The sequence below is a fragment of the Sphaeramia orbicularis genome, chromosome 9, assembly GCF_902148855.1.
Source record: "Sphaeramia orbicularis chromosome 9, fSphaOr1.1, whole genome shotgun sequence".
In the NCBI taxonomy this organism is placed as follows: Eukaryota; Metazoa; Chordata; class Actinopteri; order Kurtiformes; family Apogonidae; genus Sphaeramia; species Sphaeramia orbicularis.
The window spans coordinates 25364186-25387782 of NC_043965.1; the positions used below are offsets into that span (position 1 = coordinate 25364186).

A 23597-nucleotide genomic window follows, 5' to 3' on the forward strand; every position below is an offset into this window, starting at 1 on the left:
GCCTTCAACAGCTGTTGCTGACATGTGCTGTACAGAGCAGAACACATATTCAACAATAAGTTACCTTGCATCTATTCATTATTCTCTTGTTCCTGTTTCAGGTATGGTAATGATATAAAAATGATTTACAACAACCTCAAGTAATACATATAGAAGTTTAGGCAATTGCAAACTAATTCTTACGAATTGTAAAGTGTTGTTTGGTCTATACACTTTATTACAGAAACAGCTTGTTAGCTAGTTAGCATCCTATCGCTATGTTTATTACACTGAATTAACTTCGCTAGCAAAGTTAGCATCCTAGTGCTAATGTGTTAAATAGGAGTTGTATGGTCCTATGTGTTGGCCCTGATTGTGTGGTGTCATGCATGGTCATTTATTTGTTAAACATATATTCATGCCCATGTTGTACGATGTAATTGTGACATAATTTAAGTCATAAAGAAATGTGGGAAGAAGAAAGACGCGTCCTTGCATCTATTCATTATTATTCCCTTGTCTCAGGGCATTGACACACTGGCTTATGTAGGCTAGCTTAAATTTAGCGGGATGTGCTATGTAATGTTTAATCAAAAGTTTATTTATTCCCCTAATAGTGCTTTGTGTCCTATGTGTCATATGTACGTTATGCTTAGTGGTGCAGTACAGTGCGTTACAATCATCAACTCAAATGCCAATGTGGCTATTAAAAACACTGGAACTATGACAACCGTTTTGTATTTACTGCTAATGAAGGGCCAGCAGTCAAAAGGTGAACAACTTTTTGCAGCTGGTCGCAAGTATGACTACATTAACTTGTCGGTTTTTTTTTTTTTTTTTTTTTTTTTTAATTTTACAGATCACCATATATATGTCAGGGTAGAGACTGCGATCTGGTAGGATCGGCGATTCTACCAGTAGAGACTCCGATCATAGTCTCTACCAGTAGAAACTCCGATCAGAATTTCTGACCCTAACCCTAACCCGATCGGAGTTTCTAGTGGCAGGATCAGAGTTTCTACCAGTAGAGACTCTGATCGGAGTTTCTACTGGTAGAGACTACGATCGGAGTCTCAACTGGTAGAATCGCCGATCCTACCAGATCGCAGTCTCTACCCTGATATATATCTGATGATACATGGCCTCTAAAGCTACAAGATCTCCCACATAAATGAATGAGAAGCCTTTCATCTTTACGGCCCTCTGCCGCTTTAAGCAGGTTAACTGCAGGTAGTGTTTCACATTTTGAAAGATTTTCTCTTCTTTTTCTGTTAATGTCAGTAACATATTTATTCTTCTCACATATTAGGCAGCCAACTTGGAGTAGATGTGACACAATCCTTGGTGGACGGGAACCTTCCAAGGCTATGTGCAGAATCCTAAACTTTCAGGCACTATCATCAGTGATGGACAGTGAATGGGACTCATGTATCAGTTGGTCATCCCCTACATAATGTAATAGTAATACAGATATGAGGTACAGCTGAGGAATGTCTGCATTAAAGATAACTTTGAGGAAGCTCAACCACTGTGTTTTTGTTGAGATGCAGATTAACTCCTTAATGTTTAATTACACAAAAAAGATTTACATTTTTATGATGCAGATGTGTCATATCAGTCCCTGGACTTTTTCTTGTTTTGTTTGTTTTGTGTGTTGTTTCCTGTTTTATTTTGTTAGTTTCCCTCATGTGTCTTGTCTGGTGTCTTTACTTCCTCTTTGTGTTCACCTTTGCCCTGATTACCTGCCTCCTCCCTGATTGTCTCCACCTGTGTCCAATTGTCTTCCCGCCCTCTTGTGTATTTAAACCCTGTGTTTCCCCCTGTTCGTTGCCAGTTCATTTTCAACCCTTCGTGTGATAACTTACCAGCGTTTTTTGATCCTGCCTGCCTGTAATGACCTGTTTTGCCCATCGACCTCCGACTCTGCCTGTTCCTCGTCTGCCTGCTCGTCTGTCTTCGACCTGGTTTGTCCATCACACCTGAGAATACGCCTGACCCCTGTCTGTCCCTCCGCCTTGGTGCCTTTTCCTGGTTTTGACCCCTGCCTGGACTATTGGTACGTGAGCCTGCCTGACCCTATGTACGTTTGCCTGTCTGATAGTCTGCCCGTGTATGACCTGGTCTGCCCTCTGATTCTCCTTTGCTCTCTCCTAGTCGGGTTCCCCTCGTGTGCTCCCGACCTGGGCCGTAACGTGGTTCACTTAAAATCCGAAGCCGAGACGATTCCCCATCTCAGTCCATCTGAAGATATATTCATTACCACTCTGTGTGAACCTGTTACTCTGATTATCTCTAATAAATCCCTTTTAATTGTACTCCTGTCTGAGGGTCTTGCATCTGGGTCCAGTACTCGTACAATCTGTTTTAACAAGATGTCTTTCAAGACAGTTTGTCAAATATTGCTCTTATACATTGCTCTGCCATAGTACACTGTATCTGGATTAAGTTCAACAAATACTGTAATGTGATGTGTAGCTGCCTTATTTTAGGCATGTGTACCTTGTCATATTTACCTTATTCCAATATTCAGTTACAGTAGTTTCTTCAATCTGACGTCTAGATTATTTCACAGATTAGATGGCTTGCTGTGCTTACCAGGCTGCTGGCCACCAACATTTTATGATTGGCAGCTTGTGAGTAGAGTCTTAATCCAGGAAGTTTTAGGCTACTCTTAAGTGTGTTCCACAGACATCCCACCTGTACAAACATTTGGCAGACTTGACAGAGAGGTATATGGTGTTCCTCTTGTGTATAATTGTCAATTGTTTTCTGAAATGTATTTATTTTAATGCCTTGAGTTTTTTGTAAATACTGATGTATGTAGTACCTTGCCATGTCCTGTTGTCTCTATGAGAAATTGTATTTTTGCAATAATAAAAATTATCAGTTGAGTTGATGAAAACTTGCATGTTGAGTGATTGCTGTGGGTGCTTTCATTAAGTCTGTTGTGTAGGTTACAATGCATTGATTGAGAGGGGCACACGAGTTATTCATCAAACAAGATATAATTTATTTGAATAGTCTGTGAAGTCAAAAACCATACAACACACGTACACATATACATACACGTAGTGTACGTACATACATGTGTATGTCATTTGTGTTAGGTTCTCAGGACACCCCTTTCCTTCAAGCCTGACAGAACCTGCTCCATGGTGATCTGTAAAAACAAGTTAATGTTGTCATACTTGTTAGCAGTTGCAAAAAAGTTGTTCATCTTTAGACTGCTGGTCCTTCATTAACTGTAAATACAAAAGGGTTGTCATAGTTCCAGTGTTTTTAATAGCCACATTGGCTTTTGAGTTGATGTTTGTAACGCACTGTACTGCACCACTAAGCATACCGTACATATGACACATAGGACACAAAGCACTATTTGGGGAATAAACAAACATTTGATTAAATGTTACTGAACACATCCTGCTAAATTAACGTTAGCCTCCATAAGCCAGGGTAGAAAAGCCCGACTGGTGTCTGTCGGCTCGATAACATTAACATGAAGTTGGGTTGTGATTCTGACAGTAAAGTGTCCATGAGCATTACTGGAGCAATAGCAAGTAGCTAACACTACGTTAGCTGAAGCAACCGGATAGATATTAGTTGGTAACTTGGTCAAACTCTCATCTGTTCAGACTAACATATTACCCCTTGAACCTTAAACACGCAGTAAACAAACTTAACAGAACTTGTATTTACTGTAGCTTACCGTTAACTTGTTGAATGTGTGTTCTGCTCTGTACAGCACATGTCAGCAACAGCTGTTGAAGGCAGAGATGAGGAGGAAGTGGGACTTGTTAACATCTGCTAATATGAAATAACGAAATAAATGAATTCGTTATCACGAGATAACGAACTTTGTAATCTCGTGATAATGAATTAAGTCGTTATCGCGAGATAACGATAATAAAATTATGTGTTAAGCCATGGCCGTTCTCGGCTTCCGTACCACAAGGCACTATTTTTACAACAACAAAATACATAAAATCAGTTAAGTAATGAACTGAATATGCCACCGTTAACCTATGGAAATCAATAACACACACACACACACACACACACACACATAATACATATATATATATATATATATATATATATATATATATATATATATATATATGTATTATGTGTGTATTATGTATGTGTGTGTGTATATATATATATATATATATATATATATATATATATATATATATATATATATATATATATCTATGTGTGTGTGTGTGTGTGTGTGTGTGTGTGTGTGTGTGTGTGTGTGTGTGCATATATACAGGGTGGGGAAGCAAAATTTACAATATTTTGAGGCAGGGATTGAAAGACCATAAAATAACCATACTCTGAGAGCAAAGGAAAAATTACACTACATTTTGACTTTGGGTTTATTTTTTTTATTAAATGCTTTCTGAGATAAAAGAGAAACTATTTTTCAGATAAAATACATTTTTATTTGACGCAAGCATACAAAAATCCTCTCATAACATGGTGAAAAGGGCACAAAAATTACATGCTACATTAAAAAAAAAATCTTTGTGTTCTCTCACAGGAACATTTTGGGAATTGAAGTAAATATGCAAGGCAGGTGTTTCACAAAAATGACTGCTGTTGCAAAATTACTCGTGATTTATTTGTTTTTAAATGGGCTGGTTCCACATGTAACATGAGTGGACACGATGGATTACACATGAAATCTGGAATGAGACTGAGATTCATGAAAAACCTGCATGTCTGGATTAGAAAAACCACAAGGATTGTCAAATTTAACACAGTGTCTTTATTTATAGCTGTATCGAAGAACATTTCAAGTAATGTTTTCAAGATCAAATGCACTGACTCCTAGGTAGCTTTTCCTGACCCAATTTTGGTCCTATTTTTGGCCCCAATATTTTAATAAAAATGCATCACTTTTGGGATGGCTCATAGCAAGCATATAATTTTTTTTGCATTCATCTGAGGTCATCATTACATCCTGGGGGACTAAATTTCTCTTTTATCATGGGTCTAAAAAAGCTGGCAAAGTACCAGATACCAAAATAGACCCAGTTTCATGTAAAGACCCAAATGTAAGATAGAAAAATTTAATAAACTATGATTGTCATCTTGACTGATGAAAGTCATTCTTTTAAATTAATTTTAATAATATTGAATATCTTTAAAATCAGAAATACACGTGTTGCTGCCACTCTCCTACCTCACCTTCATTATGGTGACACTACAGATGTTGGATGCTGTTTTTCATAACAGACTGTAAACCCCTCACTCACCATCATTATCTATATACAGACTTTTGCACTAGTAATCCAAGCTTTGCTTGCTGCCATTGTTCATGATTGACGATTATTACCTTCAGTGTTGCTTCAGTACGTACGAAGTTTAGCAAAAATGTGTTCTCTTACTCTGCCCCTTCAACCTGAAACAGGCTACAACAGGACCTAAAACTGTCCAACTCAATCCCATTAGGGGAGTTTGGAATTACTCTGAGGGAAATGGATAAAGCAGCTCTGGATTTATCCTGTTTTTAGTATTTTACCTGTTTGGCACTTTTATAGGAACTCTAATTTATAAAACGAGTGTTGTAACTAAATGTTGTTTTATGTCTGGCCAAAACAGGTTTCTCTTGAACATTCGTGTCTAAATGGGGCTACCTGTATAAATGACAGTAAAAATAAAATACAAACTCCTTCCTTTATTCATTCATTCAGTCATTGAATTGTTATTTCAACTTCAAATGATCAAGATTTCCCTTATATGCAATGATGTCGAGACAAATACAGGGTGGGGAAACAAAATTTACAATATTTTGAGGCAGGGATTGAAAGACAGTGTATGACCAATTAGTTTATTGAAAGTCATGAGAATTTATTTGCCACAAGAAAATTGACATAATAGAAAATGTTTTTATTCTTTGTGTCCTCCTTCTTTCTCAATAACTGCCTTCACACGCTTCCTGAAACTTGCGCAAATGTTCCTCAAATATTCGGGTGACAACTTCTCCCATTCTTCTTTAATAGTATCTTCCAGACTTTCTCGTAATAGTTTTGCTCATAGTCATTCTCTTCTTTCCATTATAAACAGTCTTTATGGACACTCCAACTATTTTTGAAATCTCCTTTGGTGTGACGAGTGCATTCAGCAAATCACACACTCTTTGACATTTGCTTTCCTGATTACTCATATGGGCAAAAGTTTCTGAAAAGGTATGGATAATAGTGTTAGGTATGATTATGACATCAATATATGTTTGGTTTCAAAACTACTGATGTAGTGCCTACTGAGAAAAAAACAACTAAATGTTCAAATTTTGCTTCTCCACCCTGTATATATATATATATATATATATATATATATATATATATATATATATATATATATATATATATATATATATATATATGTATACACACACACACACATTTACAACTATTATAAAAATATATAGATAATTAAAATATTTATGTATAATATATAAACAAAATTAAAGTCACTAAAGACTATAAAAGAACTAATGGATTATACTGTAAATCAGTAACTCGGACTTCATTTGTGTGCATTTATAAAGCTATACAAAGAAAGTTTGTCACCAGTTAGAATCCATAAATAGGTGGTTATTCAACACCAGAGCTGCAATAGAGATTCACTTATGATGAGGCCACAGGTGAGAGAGAGAGGAGAGTTATATATAGAAAACAGCAACTTAAACTGAAAGGAATAAGTGCATGTAATTCCCAATGCTGCACAATTAAACAAAAGAGACACATCAATGTGAGAAGATATTCATATTTATTTCCAAGGCTTTACAAAGGCATTTGTGAATCTTTAAAGCTTGTATACTATTAAACATACTTTGTTCCTGAAAATGTTAGCCCTTATCAGTCTTGGTAAATATGGCTAAATCAACTGTGAAAAGAAAAAGTAAACAACAGACCTCAATGGCTCTGCTTGAACTTTGCCAACCTGGTGTTAAATACTGTAAACTGCCTCCATTCATGTTTAAATATTTTGTCGCTGTAACAATAAATAAAACATTCTCTATATGCTCCGTACACCAGAGACATGACACATGAAACATGATAAATACTAAAAACCTGTTACATAAACCGTACAGCTGCATGAGTGAATGTAACAGTCGAGATTGGCTGGAGTTGATGTTAAAAAAATTAAAGATGTCAGCAGCCTTAAAGCTATCATCTTTCCAGTCCATGTGCAAGCTTATCAGGTTGCTCCAAGTAAAAAAAAAAAAAAAAAGAAAAAAAAAAATTGGGGGTGGGGTTGTAGTGTAGGAGGAGGGGGACAAGGGTGGAATGTGTCACTGCAGCTGGAATTAACCCTGCTCAATCAAGACGCAGCTGCCATGCGGATCCTCTCAGGTGGACACAGCAGAACATTCTTCGCTGCTTTGATGGTGTTCTTCATCAGCATTGCCACAGTCATGGGTCCTACACCTCCAGGCACAGGGGTAATGAAGCCAGCCTTCTGTCTCACACCTAAACAGAAACAGAAAAAGCTAAAGCAAATCCAGCCTTGAAACTCCTGTAAAAATCACAATCCTATTCACTGTAAAGCCCTACCTTCAAAATCCACATCTCCGACCAGTCTGTTCTTGCCAGTGACAGGGTCTTGGATTCTGTTTATCCCAACGTCAATTACCGCTGCTCCTTCTTTGATCATGTCTGCAGTAATGAGGTTTGGGATTCCTAGAAGTTCAAGGTTAGAATACTCAGACAACAGAGAACACCCACCAAACAGTTTGTTTTAGATCGGAAACAGAACAAGAACAGTGACACAAACCTGCAGCAGCCACAACGATGTCTGCTATTTTAGTGTGTTGGCGGAGCTGCTCCTTTGGAGTGTAACGGTGGGAAATGGTGACCGTGGCATCACCTAAAAAAACATTAAAAAGTAAAAAATAAAGTTTAGTTTACACTACTTGAACTTGTCTGTCTTTATGACCTAATTTTCTAACTTAAACCGAGTGCTTCCTATCAAACCGTCCTCTGAATGCATGTGAACCATCCAAATAGATCCTTAATTTGACTCACCTCCCGGTCTCTCATGACGACCATCTGTGTGCAGCAACATTGCGATAGGCATGCCCACATTTTTGGATCGTCCGGCCACCACTACATTCTTCCCAAGTGTAGGGATACCTGAAAGAGAAAATGGGTGTAATTTGGTCATGAATCAGACCATTCAGTTGGTAGAGTAGGTCGTCCAATAACCCAAGGGTCAGCGGTTCAAATCCTGCCTCTGACTGTCCACAAATCAAAGTGTCCTTGGGCAAGACACTGAACCCCAAATTGCTCCCAGTAGGGCCTGGCAGCGCCTTGCAGCCACCTACTGGTGTATGAGTGTGTGTGTGAACGGGTGAATGTGAGGCTGAATGAAAGTGTGGAAAAGTGCATATAAGTACCAACTATTTACCATTTAATCCAACAGGGTATGACATAACCTGCAGAATAACAACCCCAAGATGGAGTTGAGCATTGGAGATGTGGTGACTCCTATTACCTGTACGTTTGATGATTTCCCAGACGCCCCAGGGAGTTGCGGGCAACATGGTGGACTGGTCCAGACACATCCGACCCACATTCACTACATGGAAGCCGTCAACATCTTTACTTGGGGAAACTGCATTACAGATTGCGCGCTCATCAATGTGGTCTGCAAGACAATAAAAAATAAACAGTTAGGGAAAAAAAGTGCATGTTTTGGGTTTTGACGAATCTTCTTATACAATGTTCAGAGACAGAAGGTACTGGGGTGTCTGCTGCCAACACTGCTCCAAATTGTAAGGTAATTGTCTTTGTAAATTCCAACACCATTAACACAAGTAATTCACTACAGATGCATGTTCTGTTATAATGTCCAATGCCGCGTTTCCACCACGTGGTATCAGCTCGACTCGACCTGGTCTTTTTGCGTTTCCATTATGAAAAAGGACCTGGAATCTGGTACCCAGTACTAGTTTTTTGGTATCACCTCCGCCGAGGTTCCAAGACTGGGGACCAGATACTAGAACGTGTCGTGTAAGCACTGCAGACCACTGATTGGTCAGAGAGTTGTCTCTGTGACCCGCTGTTTTACAAAAAACAGATGCGGAAGTTTACAGTAAATGAAGCGGTAGGTTAATCCACATGATGACAGCCAGCAAAACCACCCTAGGGTCGGTCGAGGAGATTAGGTGGCCGACGTAAAAATTCAGCATGAGCTTGACGAGACAACATGCAACGAGCGAGTTTATCAGCAACTCTCTGAATAAATGACACGGAAGTAATGCGCCGCATCACTATGACATCCAGGTTCTGTAAAGTTGGTAGTATTCTGTAATGGAAATGGTCTCCAGGAATAGGACCTAGTACCCGAGTCAAGTCGAGTCGAGCCGGTTCCACGTAGTGGAAACGCGGCGTTAATGTCATGAACAAACACGCAGCTGTATGAGATTATCAGTTGTGGTTGTTTTGGTTGAACTTCATTATAAGTGTTTTATTGAAGATGAGGTCGGGAAGAGATGCACAAATATAGGTGAGATTCCCCATCCTTTTGCATGTTTTTCCTTTTTTTTTTTGTAGATGAGCTTATGTTCATGGTATGATCAGTCAATTTTCATACAATGAACCCAGTTTACTAGCAATGAATCTGTCCTCTGTTGGGTTCTCTGTACCTGGCAGAGGCAGCTGGACCAGGAGGCCGTCCACACTGTGGTCTGTGTTGAGTTTGTAGATCAGGTCCAGTAACTCCTCCTCACTGATGTCTGAGTGTTTGAGAATGGTCTCACTGGAGATTCCTGTTTGAAAGTCAAGTAAGGATATAATTTACAACATGAGTAAACATGTGCTTTTTGCTATCAATCTGTACACAAATAGCATTTTTCACTCACCGACATCAGCTGCAGCTCGTGTTTTATTCAGAACGTAGGAGTGACTGGCAGGATTGTCTCCAACCAGAACGACACTCAGATGGGGTCTCCTGTTGCCAGCTAAAACCCACTTCTCCACGTCGGCCCGGGCCTCTTCACGAATCTGCCTCGCTAGTTTCTTTCCTGAGATCACCACTGCCTCCTGTCTGGTATTAGTAAGCAGAGACATTTGGGTCAGTGGACATAAACTGTCACAGATCCATTTACACATTCCCTAGCTCTGTTCCTGACATTTCATTTTACAACTCTAAACCTGCAAGTAACAGTTTTAACAATGATCAGTTTCTATTTCCAGTTAATCCAGTACTTATGTAGTAAATAACATACTGACAAAAACCCAACAAGTTTCCAAAATCAAACAGATCTTATAAAACAAGTCAACTAAAAAGTGTTTTAATTAAAGTATGCAAAGAACCTGAGAGTGTACAGAGCTGAAACAGAAACCTAAACTATTATTTCAATCATATATATAACACTAATGGCCTTATCGGCTTTGTATGATCTTCTTGACTGTTCAGCAGGGCTTTCGAGTCCAGGAGAATGTTATCAACTTCAGAATGTTATCAATCTCAGTGTTTCCCCTTGAATTTTTTGTAGCAGCAGTGCTGTCAGTAACCTAGCAACACTAAGGGAGTCCCCCAGAGGAAAATTTTTGCAAACTAACGCTTTTAATTATAACTTCTGGTGAGTTTTGTGGAAAGAAATTGTTAAATCGCAACTTAATCACCAGATTCAAGTTATCTTGAACTAGTTACCTCATTTCAGTACCATTTTTTGGTGACGTCCACTCATGTCGTTACTGTTCGCTTAGAAAAATTTTACTTGGTGCCCTTTGGGAACCAAATTTTTGGTTTCTGAACGCTCTGACTTTCGGTGTGAACACGTTGGCCGGTTCAAGATTAGGTGCAGGAACTGGCATGGTTATCTGTCGGTCTGAAAACTCTGCTACAGTATGTGTCTGGTTCTACAATGTTTCTTTTCCGTTCTATCTGGATTCTGCATCGTTTGCTTCAGCAGCGTAGGCAGAGAGGGTTGGAGGAGGTTGTGTTATGACGCCTAAAGCAATTGCCAAGTTAGTTAACTAATAGCAAACAATTTAGCACATCACGTTACTTCAAAGTCAGTGTTTTGTTTTTTGTTTTTTTTTTTGGCAGTGGCGCATGAATGTATGAGTAACTCACACACCCAACTATGGGGGCACCATTTCAAAGCTCTAAAATTAGACAGAACATGTCCCCACCTGACCAAGACACATGTCTCATGAGCACTTGGACACTTGTGTGAATGCTCTTTAAGAGGGTGAAAGCTGATGCACCCAGAGATTAATACTGATGTACTCTGCAGTATACTGTGTGACTACAGCAGCTTGCCTGGGTTATCTTATGTAATATGCACATCGTCTATATACATGGTTCATTCAAATTTCTGTTCACTCTACACCTATTGCGTTGTCTTGTCTTTATCCTGGAGGACAAATCTCTCCTCTATGCTTCTACCTAAAGTTTTTAAAGATTTTTCTGTTGTATTCAGTACAGATTGCAGAGTCCTTTGAGGTGATTCTCTGATTTGTGATAATGAACTGTAAAAATACAACTGAACTGAATTGAACGCCAAGCGATACTTATATAACAACAAGTACTGAGCAGGAGCTAATAGCTGAAGAGTAATGAGCCATTAACAATGATGTAACATCCCTTTATTCTGACAAAACTAATTGACCCTACAGTAAATTATTGATTCTTTGTGTAAAATGGGGTGAGACCAAGGGGCCAGTGTACCAGGTCCTGGAGGAAAAGTGTCAAAACCAGAATGTGTTACACTGCTCTTTAACCTGAAAAGAAATCAAATGCAAAGTTGTTCTGCTGAGGAAAAGCCTCTTGTTAAAGAAAAAAACAAAACAAAAAACAATTGCCCATGTTACATTTTTTACTTATTATAAGTCTCCATTTGCTGTTACATGTACTTAAATGTAAAGTACTTTAAATTATGACTAAACGTAAAATTAAGATGCTTCCCTCGCGCAAAACTACGATTTATTTATATCAGATATTACAGGGTCATGCCTGTTTTATTCTCTAATACATACACTTACTAAAAAGATGGTAACTTTTTCCTAACATGACTTGGCTTTGTCATGTCTGTCTTGTGGCTAACAAATTGCAGATCATGTGGAGTGTCACACGACATTTCAGGGGGGGGGGGGGGTTGTGTTTTTTTTAGGCATGTGTGGGACATTAGTGCATTAAATGCATCTCATGCTGCAACCAGCACGTTTCCAATAAATACCTGCACGGGATGCTGCAGTGTATTCAGTTATTGGATAATGCTTGTCCTCCCAGAGGTCAGAGCACAGGCTTGTATTTTGATCTGAATGACTAGACTAATAATACCTGTCTGATCACCTGCAGCTGAGACCTGCTGCCCAAAGCTGAGTGCAAGCGCTCAAACGGATTTCATCATCCGGCCAAAACCTGCAATGTTACCGGCATACCGCTAGGGGCGCGCCAAAATGTGGCTAAATGCGGACATTTAGTACAATGAAATCAAACAACCGCAGTACGAAACCCGAAACCATAGCAATGCGGGGACAGTACTAGCGAAAACGAGAGAATTAAAGAAAGGAGCTACAAGAAAAACTATCCTTCTGGTCGGAAAATGAATCGCCTAACATGAAGGGAAGTGTCATCTCATTCTGAAGGGCTTCTGCTGCTGCTGTTGGTGCTGGTTACTCACCTCGGGGCGGACGTGTGCAGTTTACAGACTTGATGCTGGGAGTGTTGGCACACTTTCCTGAGGGTCCTGACCGCTGCCATCCTGACGCACAAGCACAAGAGAGAGACACCACAGCCGGTAATAAAACACGACCACCAGCACTGGGGCAGACAGACTGATGTCTCTGAAGAAGGGCAGGAAGAGACGAGAGGAGCTTTAAGGTCCGGCCCCTTTGACGTATAATGCCGCGTCACTTATCTGCCGCCACACCCCTCCTGCGCGAGATAGGAAGCTTCCACTGAACTGGACCGTCCCACATCTGTACTGGGACCACACAAGACAATATGTAAACTTTGAACAGGTGTGAGGAAAATGAGATCCTATAAGACTAAATGAAGCACAGAAAATAATATCTGCAAACACTGACCAAGTATCTCAAAAAATAATGCGAAACAGACCTATACTAATACAAAGAAACTATCCTTTTATTTAGAAAAACTGATTATTTGTGAAATACTAAGTATTGACATAAATAATATTTTTTATAAAGCAGACCATTATTTTTAGACTAGTGTGTTGACCCATGGGGATCCTCGGGTTCTAGATGTGGTAGTTTTTATGCTGTTGTGTATTCGTGCATGCTATACTGCATAGGTCCAGCAGTCACCGCCAAAGCGTTGTGGGTATAGCAATGTGATTGTAAGGTTATTGTACTCCAAAATTACTAATATCTTCCAAAATATTGGTCCTATCAACTTGCTGTTTTTGCTAGTCTGTTCCTTTACTCGAAGTAACTAAGTATGCCAAACTGCAGCAGTCTGCTCTTTCTGGATTTTACGTGAGTCCCCAGACACATATACACACACACACAGACCATTTGGCTTTTATAATATAGATACTATCCCACTATTTTGAGAATCTAAGTCATTGTTTTTAAGACAATATGCCATTTTTTGAGACATGAAGGCATCATTTTACGAAAGCATTTCATTATTCTGAAGAACTGTCATGATCCTTTGAAGTCCTAAGTCCCTTAAAAAAACATCCCATTATTTTGATAATATATTTCATTATTTTGAGTTGGGGTGTAACGGTGCACTTGTTTGTACCGAACCGTTTTGGTTTGGGGCCTTTGATACAATATGGAGGTGTACCGAATGAATACATGTAGCCTATGTGAAGAACACAAACAATCGCCTTAAATTGCCACATGAACCTTGAAGCGGAATGTGCACAGTATGAGCAGAGTGGATGCAAGCAGAACCCATGTGCAGGGTTTCCCCTATAGGCCTTCTGTGGCGGTGCTGCATCACTGCGGAATTCTCAGCGCCACTGCAAAAAACAAAAACAAAACACTTTATTCTGAGGCTGGGGCACCGATAAGGGGGGGCTTCTCCTGAATCTCTTGGAGATGGAGAAATGATCTATCTGGTTTTCTGTCTTCATGTCAGGAGATACCCAAGTGACCCAGTGGCATGGTTTGTGAGGGAAGAGGGTCCCACCAATGACGAGATTGTGGTTGGCGCAATGGTTGGCAAAGAGTTCTCCACTCTCATTCATCACTCCGAGGCCGTGCTTTCCCATCATTTGTTCAAGGCCGATGTTATCACTACCAACCTTAGCGTTCATATCCCCCATCAAAATGGCGGCATCCTTCTCCTTGTATTTCCTGATGGTTTCCTCTAGCCTTTGGTAGAAGTCTTCCTTTGCCTCCTCTTCTGTGTAATTGGTGGGGGTGTAGCATTGGATGATGTTAAGACTGATGCACTTATGTGAGGTCTTAAATTTGGCTAGAATGATACTTGCACTCACCGGTTCCCATCCTAAGAGAGTCTTCTGAGCTTCATTTGATAGCATGATTGCCACTCCATCTGAGTGAGCAGCCTGATCTCCTGTGTGCCCAGAGTATATGATTGATTCGCCTGATGCTAACTGTGTTTGGCCTGCTTCCTTCCACCTGGCTTCAGCAATTCCAAGTATGTGGATGCCACATTTCATTTGCAATGGTCTGTGCTTTTCCTGTGATATGCATTGAGAGCACATTCCATATTCCAATCTTTGTGAAAGATTTAGGATTAAGAAACTTCCACCCTGTGGCTTCCTCTTGTCTTTGACCACAAAGTTTCATCCTCCTTCCACTTGAAGGTCCTCCTCCTAATTCTAAGGTGGTTGTTTTATCATTCAGTCTTTCTGTAATCAAAGTTTTTAACCTCTAAGTGGGGGATTGGCCTACCTAGATGTTGCTTTTTCTGTCAGGGGTGGAGGGTACTCCCTTAACCTTCTCTGTTCCATACCACAAGGCAGTGGTTGAACCATTCTTAGTCTGTTCCATTCCCCGAGACCCTGCAGGAGCCCCATGATCTGGACAACATAGCTCTCAGGTTCACAGGGACACGCAAACCTCTCCACTACAATAAGGTGATGGTTCGAGAAGAGGAAAGTATCCAGTCCTTTTTGGATGCTATCCCATTATTTTGAGAAACTAAGCTATTGTTTTGAGACAGAATAATAGTATACTTAGTCATTATTTTCAGATATTAAACCATTAATTTGAGATACCAAGTCAATATTTTATGAAGGCACTTCATTAATTTGAGAAGCTAAATAATTATTTTAGAAAATATCCCATTATTTTGCAAAAAACAAATAAAATTTAGTCATTGTTTTGAAAATATTTCTAATTTTTCTTAGAACCACTACAATGTAGTGATTCTAAGAAAAATCCCATCCCACAATGATGTAGTGACTGCATCATTGTGCTGACTAAAGTGATCTCTTTTGACAGAAATGAGTTAGAACTTCACACAAAGTTTACTAGTGTAGATGTTCTTATTGGGTATTTTCTGGTTTATAAATTTGGCCTGAGCTCTGAGAAAAATAGATTTTGGTTCAGAAACCCGATCACGATATCACTTTTGTTGCAAAAACATGTAAATTTTAGTAAAAACAAACTCAAACTTGTGCTTCAAGGTTCCGCTAAATGAGTCCTTACATTTCAGTAAGCATTAAAATAGACTGAGCACTTTCAGTTTGATGAGAGACGAAATCCAGAAGGACGCAGCTGTACGTACGTGTCCACCTGCAGGGGGCGCCAGTCTGCCCTCTGCGCATCTGTGGAGGTCCGATAGAGGAAGAGCAGCACTGGGTGCAGTTGAGTTAACGTTAGCCTAGCGTGAAGTAACAGCAGGCAGCTGACAAGTGGTTCCTATACTCTGTTTGTAAAAACAGATTCTTGTATATTCACCCAGTGTTTGTTCTACTCTGAGCTCTACATCGACTGCTTCGCCAAGATGAGCTTCCTGTTGTAAGTAAAGGCTTTAGTTACAGTCGGGGTTTGCGGTTAACGTTAGCTGCGGTACTGCGAAGTTCCATCAGGGGTAGTTACTGACATTAACATAAGACAAGTCGGCCACCGAACCACATTCAGCAGTCCTATATTTTCGTCAGACTTAGATGATGTTCTCTGACGTGAGCTTGTAACTTTTGGAACTGATATTATATGAGATTTGTGCTGGGTTATTTGCTCCAAGTTCTTAACAAACTTTTTAACTACGTGCTAACTCGGTTGTGCTAGCTCGATGGTTAACGCTAACTTAGCGGAGGATTGGCTAGCCACTCGTCTGATAAGATTAGACAAACTTAGACATGCTGACATTAGCCATCTTCCACACCTTTTCCTCGTTTAATCTCGCAATGTGGTTGCTAAATATTAGTGTCTCAAAAGTGTAATAGTGTTGCATTGTTTACAGTGACTCTTTCTGTCAATCATATTCTCAAAGTTATCTCCATAACTTAATTTATTAAACACATTGTACAGTAATCCTTTTGTTACACTTAAAACTAGCCAAAACAAGCTTTTATGCGTCAGATATGACCATTCTGACGTTTTATTCTCATAATGAGTATCGTTCTAGATCTAGTTTCATAGATGTTCTACATAAAACTTCCTTGCAGCTGTTGATTGCAAAAACCCAGACAGGAAGGACTGTCACATGCGAAGGCTCATCAGGAGCACATACACTGACAGAAAGCTGTGTAAGGCCCTCACTGTTGCTTTGCAGTTGTTCACTGTATTTCTCTGTAGTGGCAATCGCTCATCTAAAACCTTCAAGCCGAAGAAGAACATCCCAGAGGGCTCCCATCAGTACGAGCTGCTGAAACATGCAGAGGCGACGCTGGGCAGTGGGAACCTGAGGCAGGCTGTCATGCTGCCAGATGGAGAGGATCTCAATGAGTGGATAGCTGTCAACAGTAAGTGGAAGAAAATAAGACACATTTTTACAGAAGATGTCACTTCATGGACAAATGTTCTTTTGACACAAGATGGTGCTTAAGAGAGCTTTGGGGTACAATGTCTATGTTTTCAATAAACATATGGAAAGAGTTAGTATATCAACATTGTAGAAAAATTCCAATAGTTATTTTATACCAATTAGTTTTTTGAAAAAAGCGTTTAAGAGTTAATTAACTGTTTGTTTCAGCGGTGGATTTCTTCAATCAGATCAACATGCTGTATGGCACAATCACAGAGTTCTGCACTGAGACTAGCTGCTCTGTGATGTCTGCAGGACCAAGGTAATGTCAGTTTTACCCTTAGTTTTTTTCTTTTTTATAATATTTGCTACAATTTATCCTTTATTTATAAGTTGAAGTGGTGCCTATTGTGATGGTCTGTTTTGTCCATCCATCTTTTACTGATTCAGCTCGGTACAGTTTATTAAATTCAGTACTTGACTGATTCAAAGTATCATTTTCTAACACTGTTCAGCTCAACTGCTGCCAAAGGGATATGCCATCCTCTGATGTCTTTTTTTGTTTGGTATACAACTGATTTTTTTCACAGCCTGTAATTATACATACACATTGGTAATGATTGACTTCTAGCCAAATTGTTATTTTAAACATTATTGTCGAACCAGAATTTTGTATTTTGGGGCATCCATAAATTTTCAAAATTTAGTTCAAAAATGGTAAATCTTTTCAGGCACAGCAGGGTTTATATATGTGTCATTAAGGTAAAATAAGGTATGTGCTCATAGTTAAAAGGGATTTTAGCTGAAATGCATGTTTATGGAAAGTGCAATTGCTAGTGAATCAATTGCCTGTAAGAAGTGTATAACAAAGACAACAGAATGAATGTGACAGCAACATTTTATTTTGTAGTAAAATGCTCGAGAAGAGAGTAAATGTTGGCAATTGGGGGTTACGCTAAAGGCCTACTGGGGACTGGAGAAGTGAAACTGGAGAGCATATTTGACTCACTGATTTAAATGACTTATTTTGGCACAGGAGCAACTAAGCTCACTTTAGTACAGATGATGTAGGCCTTCATATACAGATGCACTGAGTTATTTATCTGATTAGAGTGTGGCACATATGTGTCTCCAATATTGGACTTCTTCACAATATTAAAATTTTCTGAGATACTTAATTTGGAGTTTTCATTAACTGTAAGTTATAATAATCAAAATGAAAAGAAACACTTGAAATATATTAGTCTCTGTGTGATGGATCTATATATAAAGATGTCTCTCACTTTTTGAATTGAATTACTGAAAATTATCAACTTTTTGATGATATTCTAATTTATTGCGATGCACCTGTATATGAAGAACATCCGTAGTTCTTTAGTGACATGATGACTTGCAGTAAATAAACTAAAATCATAGTCACAGTTAAATTTTCATCAGTTAATCTAAGAGAAGTTGATGGCAAACTGGGGCTTTATCTGAGTAGCTAAATGATGTGAGTGCATGGCCCATGTATCCAGGGCTTCATCTAATCGGTTAAATCTTCAAATGCAAAGTCTCATTCACGCAGTCTTTTTCAATGCGTTTATTGCATATGTTCATATCATGATTATGATGAACATATGATTCATTAGTCAACACTGATTGATGCAATGCTTTGACATGCTGAAATGTGTGTCATTTAATCCCTTCACTAAACAAGGGGAAACATTTGGCCTGATGTCTGCGTGATGTAATATTAGAAAAGAGGAACTTCACATGTGAAGGTCAAACCACAACAGTGTCGAATGGAGCTGAAATGGTAATGAATCTATGAATAAAAACTTAGAAATCAGTATTAAAAGAATTGAGGCTTAACCATCAACAGTATCACGTCTTGTTTAACAGCATGAATGATATTTTGTTTTGTTTTTTCGAATCTATCTTTAAGTTTAGTAACAGTTATTATAAACCCATGTAAACTGCTCTTCTAATGTATGGGCCAAAGTTTGGGTATTGAAAATAAAACAAACTTTGTGTATACAGATTTTAAGTTGTTGAGGTAAGTCACATGAGGAAAACAGGAATTACAAGTTTACATACATATGGTCTCTGTTGAAGTCATTTTGTTAGAATCTAGATCTGGCACTTCCTCTATCCTCTCTCCTGCCAAGACTGTCTGTAATCAGGAGGAAGGGACCAGGGTTCACTTCCTGTTGACATAGCCGCCATCAAGAATACAACTGTAGATATCTTACGATTCCCCCTCTTCCTCCTGCTCTTTTTTTAGATTATCCACCACAAAATGATGTTTTCATGTCCTGAACAAATGCAGGATGAGTGCATGTTACACACACTTTGGTGTTTCATGTCTCACAAGTTTGTCTGCAAACAGTTATGAATCAAGATAATACCTGCCATGATTCTGCTTTTCTCTGTAGATATGAGTATCACTGGGCTGATGGTACCAACATTAAGAAGCCTATCAAATGCTCTGCTCCCAAGTACATAGACTACCTGATGACTTGGGTACAGGATCAGCTGGATGATGAGACACTTTTTCCCTCTAAGATTGGTGAGTTTTTTAACTGTTTCCGGAGGTAAATATTTGTTATCTGAGATGTTACAGGGTTGATTGTTGATATTTCAGCAGTTGACAACCGAGAACTGGGGTTACAAATCAGCATCCCCTAATGTCACTGTTTAAATTAATTTTGTTTTGTGTAACAATATTTACTGGTATTTCCTTATTAGATAAACTAACAAAATTAAATATATGTTTCTTAATCATGTTAGTATTTTACAGGTACAGCATTAAAGAAAATCACAGTGACAGCACTTAGTTGACACAAGCATGTGGCCTTTTCTTGACATCTGCTTTTTTCACCACTTTTTGTCCCACAGGAGTTCCCTTCCCCAAAAACTTCATGTCTGTGGCCAAAACCATCCTGAAGCGTCTGTTCAGGGTTTACGCTCACATCTACCATCAACATTTTGACTCTGTCATGCAGCTGCAGGAGGAGGCCCACCTCAACACCTCCTTCAAGCACTTCATTTTCTTTGTTCAGGTGAAATGATCCCGTTTCAATCTATTAAAAATAATGTACCAAAACTGGACATTTTAAGCAGTTATTGACATGTTTCCATTTTCTGTGTAGTCAGTCTTTATTTAGGTCCATCCAGGTACATCCTCCTAAAAGCAAGGGCAAGACAAAAATGCAAATGTGCTGTGATATAATACACTCTACTGGCAATATTTTTGTCCCACTCCTGATTAAGGGCGTATTCACACAGCGTACTCGAGTCCGTGCCGTACTTGGATAAGTTCACACCTTTCCCACTGATGTTGCATTCACAAGCAAGTACCATGGCCTGTGCCTGAGTACAAGTGGCTGTTACAGGGCCAAAACAGTAGGTGGCGGTATGGAGGGAATTCTGTCACTATCCAACAAATGCAGAAGTCAGAAGAATACAAACCCTTACCTATCTGTTAGCCTGTTTGAGGCAAAGAGAAGAAGAGCGACCTTCGTTATCCCTGATATATCACTGAGTGGTTCGGTCGATAAGGCGAGCTCTAGCAAATTGCCAGATCGGCTGCCGATACCGATCTTTAGGTCGTCTCGGGACATCCCTACTTTACTCTAGTTACTGTAAGAGCGTAGTGAACCTTTCTCTGTTCTTGCCAAGCCATGGTTAGATATACATAAATGGAATGTGACTGATTTCATGTGTTAAGAGATTCTGATGAGATGATGTGTGCCTTGACAAATTATTTTATCCAAAGCACATCATTACATCAATACACTATCATAATATGAGGATACGTTGAAAAATAAATCATAGGCCAACTATATATGATCCATTGAGACAATGGCCCAGCACATTAGTCTGTGGTTGTAATGGCTGCTCTATATGACTCTGGTTTTGAACTGGTTGACCTCCCTCCATTTTCTCCTGCTCTTACCATCTGACTATCATCTGTGTCCAGACATGAAAAAAGAATTGGTTGAGCAGCAGCATTGAAGCAATGATGTGAGAATTTCTATGGTTGGTGACTTTTTTTTGAGTATCAATATAAAACGTTCTGCACCAAGGGGATCCAATAACTGCAGCAGTGTTGAACTGCAAAGGAGACTATGTTGAAAAATAAACCACATGTGATCTAATTTCATCATGGCCAGTCTATGAATTATTCAGCCTACCCTCATATGTTAATTGCATTCAGTGTAAAGAATTATACTGAGCTTCTAACTATTGAAGTGCTAAGGTCACCTCTGTCCATTTTGATTTTTACCAAATGAGCTTTGCAAAAATTGTCAGTAATTATATTTGATTTGAGAAATATTCAACACTAAGCCAATCTATTTTCTTGTCTTTTAGGAGTTCAACCTCATCGACAGACGAGAGCTCGCTCCTCTGCAGGACTTGATTGAGAAGCTTGGATCCAAGGACAGATAGACATTTCATCTAAAATTTCCCTTTTTTAAACTTTCTTTTCCTTTCATGTCTGTGTCTGTGATCTCTGCTACCTCTTTGACATCTAGTCTGAACTCTTTAACTGTGTGCCTTCTTCTCGTCACATTCTCCACCTCAGCATTTGTACTGTACTTTTCCTTTTACTCCTCTGTTATCTCTTTTGCTGTCTTTGAGCCTTTTTTAAAATTGCCACTCTAGTTTATGTAGAATAGGGTAGTGTAGTAAGAACACATTCACAGGACTGTGGTTAATGACTCTGTTAAGAGCAACCTATTGAACTTTACATTGGACCAATGGCATTTGGACGTTAAAGTGAAAGCCAACTTATATTTTCCTTCAAAGTTGGTGTATGGTGTTTTGATTGCCTCATCAGTTTTTACTCATTTTTTTAGGCAGTTTACATTTTTTAACATGTAGCTATTGCAATTACAGTGACTGACCAAATATCCCAATCCTTTTTTACTGTTTGTCATAGAGTACAGAGTTGGAAAAGTAGACACGTGAAACTTGATACTGTGGACTTTGTATCAATGATAAAACATATTTTTTGACGTTTTTAGTCTAACATGAAGGCACAAACTGCTTATGTATCTAATGTCCCACAGAAACATACGCTGTGTTGCTGTTGACATGTCAAATGCAAATAGACATGTGATAAGCCTTTGTTCTTGCCCCACAAACCATCACCATAGACTGGACTGTAGCTATTTCAGTATGTTTTTTGCACATTTTTTTTATTTTCTAGATGCAAGTAGGGAACTTAAATAGCAAAATGCAAGATATAGTGCTTACAGACATCCTTTTAATCTGCTTTATAGTTATTTTTGACAGTCAGTTAAAGCTTCCATAATCATGACTATAAAATAAGTATATAGCAAATATCCTGTCAGCAAAAATAGTCTGTGAATGTTTAGTTTTACTGTCATTTTGGTTTATTTCTGTGGTGCAGATAAATCACATAATTCTGTTATTTGTTTATTCACTGCTGGTACTTACTCTTTGAATTTTTTGCTAAATATTTCTGCCCCAGACTGAAAATTAGAGACATAACTATAAGGAGAGGTCACCTGAGATGTATGTAGTTCCTCCAGAGATCTGTTATTACTGTGGTCATATTAATTTCTGTACTATTTTTTTTTTTTTTTTTTTTTTTTGGCTACAACAGCAGGGCTGTTTGTTTTGCCATTCTTTTACAAATGAGTGCAGCTAGTTTATCTGTTCAGGATCATTTGGCAACATCTGAGCAAGGGAATTATCCCAACTTGTTGGACCTAAATTTATATCAGACAATCATGTAGCCAGACAATAGGTCAGACATGAGAGGTTTAAAATCACTGATTGTTTCCCCAGCAATGAGGAATATGATTATGTAAGTGCAGTAATCTTTCAGTAGTGCAAAGACCACACCTTAATTGTGATTAGTCCATTTTTATTTTTATTTTTTTAATTGCTTGGCATAAAAACAGTCTTGCGTCCATTATGTCAGTCATCAGAAGGCATATCAGTATATTTTGCATGACTAGCCTGTTTTAGAGACATTTATTTGACTAAGTCCTTTCTTTCAGTTTAGTCATATGTTTTTTAATGCATTGTTTGTTCTCACTTTTGTTTATACCTCTTGGCACAGAGTTACATTTCATTTTACGTTGTAAAATAAATTTTGTTGACTTTAACCTTTGGATTAATAAGGAGTAAGGGCTTTGAAATGAATGAAAAGTTTTATATATTTCAGTAATGGTCCTATTATTGGATGGTCATTCAGACCAAGAGGTGCAGGGATGTACATACTGCATCCAAACATTTCCTGTAAAGGTTGTATTTGAACAAAACTGTGCCTTACAAAATGAAAAAGTCTGTTATGACAGTATTGGTAGATTAAATCTTTAATAAACACTGAAAGGACAGTGTGGTGTTTTTCATTGTGTGTGTGTGGAACTCTGCTGATAGATATGAATTATAAGTAAAAGTGAATACTTGAAATCCCCATTTTCTCTTTAAAAGTATAACAATTATTATGCAATGGAAGAAAAGTTTGCTTTTGACTTAAAAAATAAATAAATAAATTCCGTGAAAAGGTAATAAAGTCATTTACAAATGAGTAAGTATTGGATTAGCCTAAAGTCTTAACTGGCAAGGTATGACTCTTATAAAATATAAACACTGAATAGCTAGTGATTTATGAATAAGAATGTGTGCGTTAATGAAAAGAAAACAGATAGGTTCTATAAATGCAAAAGCTTGTGTATGATTTGGAAAAATTACATTTAAAGAATAAGACCCGTGCA

General features: G+C 38.5%; 2 protein-coding genes across 3 annotated transcripts; one reads left to right on the plus strand and one right to left on the minus strand.

Annotated features, from left to right (window-relative positions):
• Nucleotides 1-6740: 6740 nt before the first annotated feature.
• mthfd2 (methylenetetrahydrofolate dehydrogenase (NADP+ dependent) 2, methenyltetrahydrofolate cyclohydrolase) lies at nucleotides 6741-12814 on the minus strand. Of its 2 annotated transcripts, none has more exons than XM_030142883.1 (8): nucleotides 12629-12814; nucleotides 9857-10041; nucleotides 9641-9763; nucleotides 8410-8640; nucleotides 8019-8150; nucleotides 7768-7860; nucleotides 7548-7673; nucleotides 6741-7463 (listed from the first exon to the last, which is right to left on the minus strand). In XM_030142883.1, exons 1-8 carry the CDS (start codon nucleotides 12706-12708, stop codon nucleotides 7315-7317), a joined length of 1119 nt encoding a protein of 372 aa, XP_029998743.1. In that variant the 5' UTR covers nucleotides 12709-12814; the 3' UTR covers nucleotides 6741-7314. The 2 variants fall into 2 exon arrangements, with proteins under 2 accessions (XP_029998743.1, XP_029998744.1); XM_030142884.1 differs by having other exon boundaries at nucleotides 8019-8126; nucleotides 8488-8640; nucleotides 12629-12812.
• Nucleotides 12815-15727: 2913 nt separating this feature from the next.
• On the plus strand, nucleotides 15728-23216 carry mob1a (MOB kinase activator 1A). Its single transcript, XM_030142895.1, has 6 exons — nucleotides 15728-15911; nucleotides 16692-16858; nucleotides 17089-17182; nucleotides 19278-19411; nucleotides 19741-19904; nucleotides 21217-23216. The coding sequence occupies exons 1-6, from the start codon at nucleotides 15898-15900 to the stop codon at nucleotides 21292-21294; spliced, it is 651 nt and encodes a 216-aa protein (XP_029998755.1). The 5' UTR covers nucleotides 15728-15897; the 3' UTR covers nucleotides 21295-23216.
• The last annotated feature ends 381 nt before the right edge of the window (nucleotides 23217-23597 follow it).

What these genes read in the sequence shown, in the direction of transcription:
- mob1a (XM_030142895.1), top strand. An exon ending in TGAGTGGATAGCTGTCAACA is followed by an intron (nt 16,859 to 17,088) that starts GTAAGTGGAAGA and finishes TGTTTGTTTCAG; the next exon opens with CGGTGGATTTCTTCAATCAG. An exon ending in ACTTCATTTTCTTTGTTCAG is followed by an intron (nt 19,905 to 21,216) that starts GTGAAATGATCC and finishes CTTGTCTTTTAG; the next exon opens with GAGTTCAACCTCATCGACAG.
- mthfd2 (XM_030142883.1), bottom strand. Translation starts at nt 12,708, where the DNA reads ATGGCAGCGGTCAGGACCCTCAGGAAAGTGTGCCAACACTCCCAGCAT. An exon ending in GGTCCAGCTGCCTCTGCCAG is followed by an intron (nt 8,641 to 9,640) that starts GTACAGAGAACC and finishes ATTGTCTTGCAG; the next exon opens with ACCACATTGATGAGCGCGCA. An exon ending in CATCGTTGTGGCTGCTGCAG is followed by an intron (nt 7,674 to 7,767) that starts GTTTGTGTCACT and finishes TTGAACTTCTAG; the next exon opens with GAATCCCAAACCTCATTACT.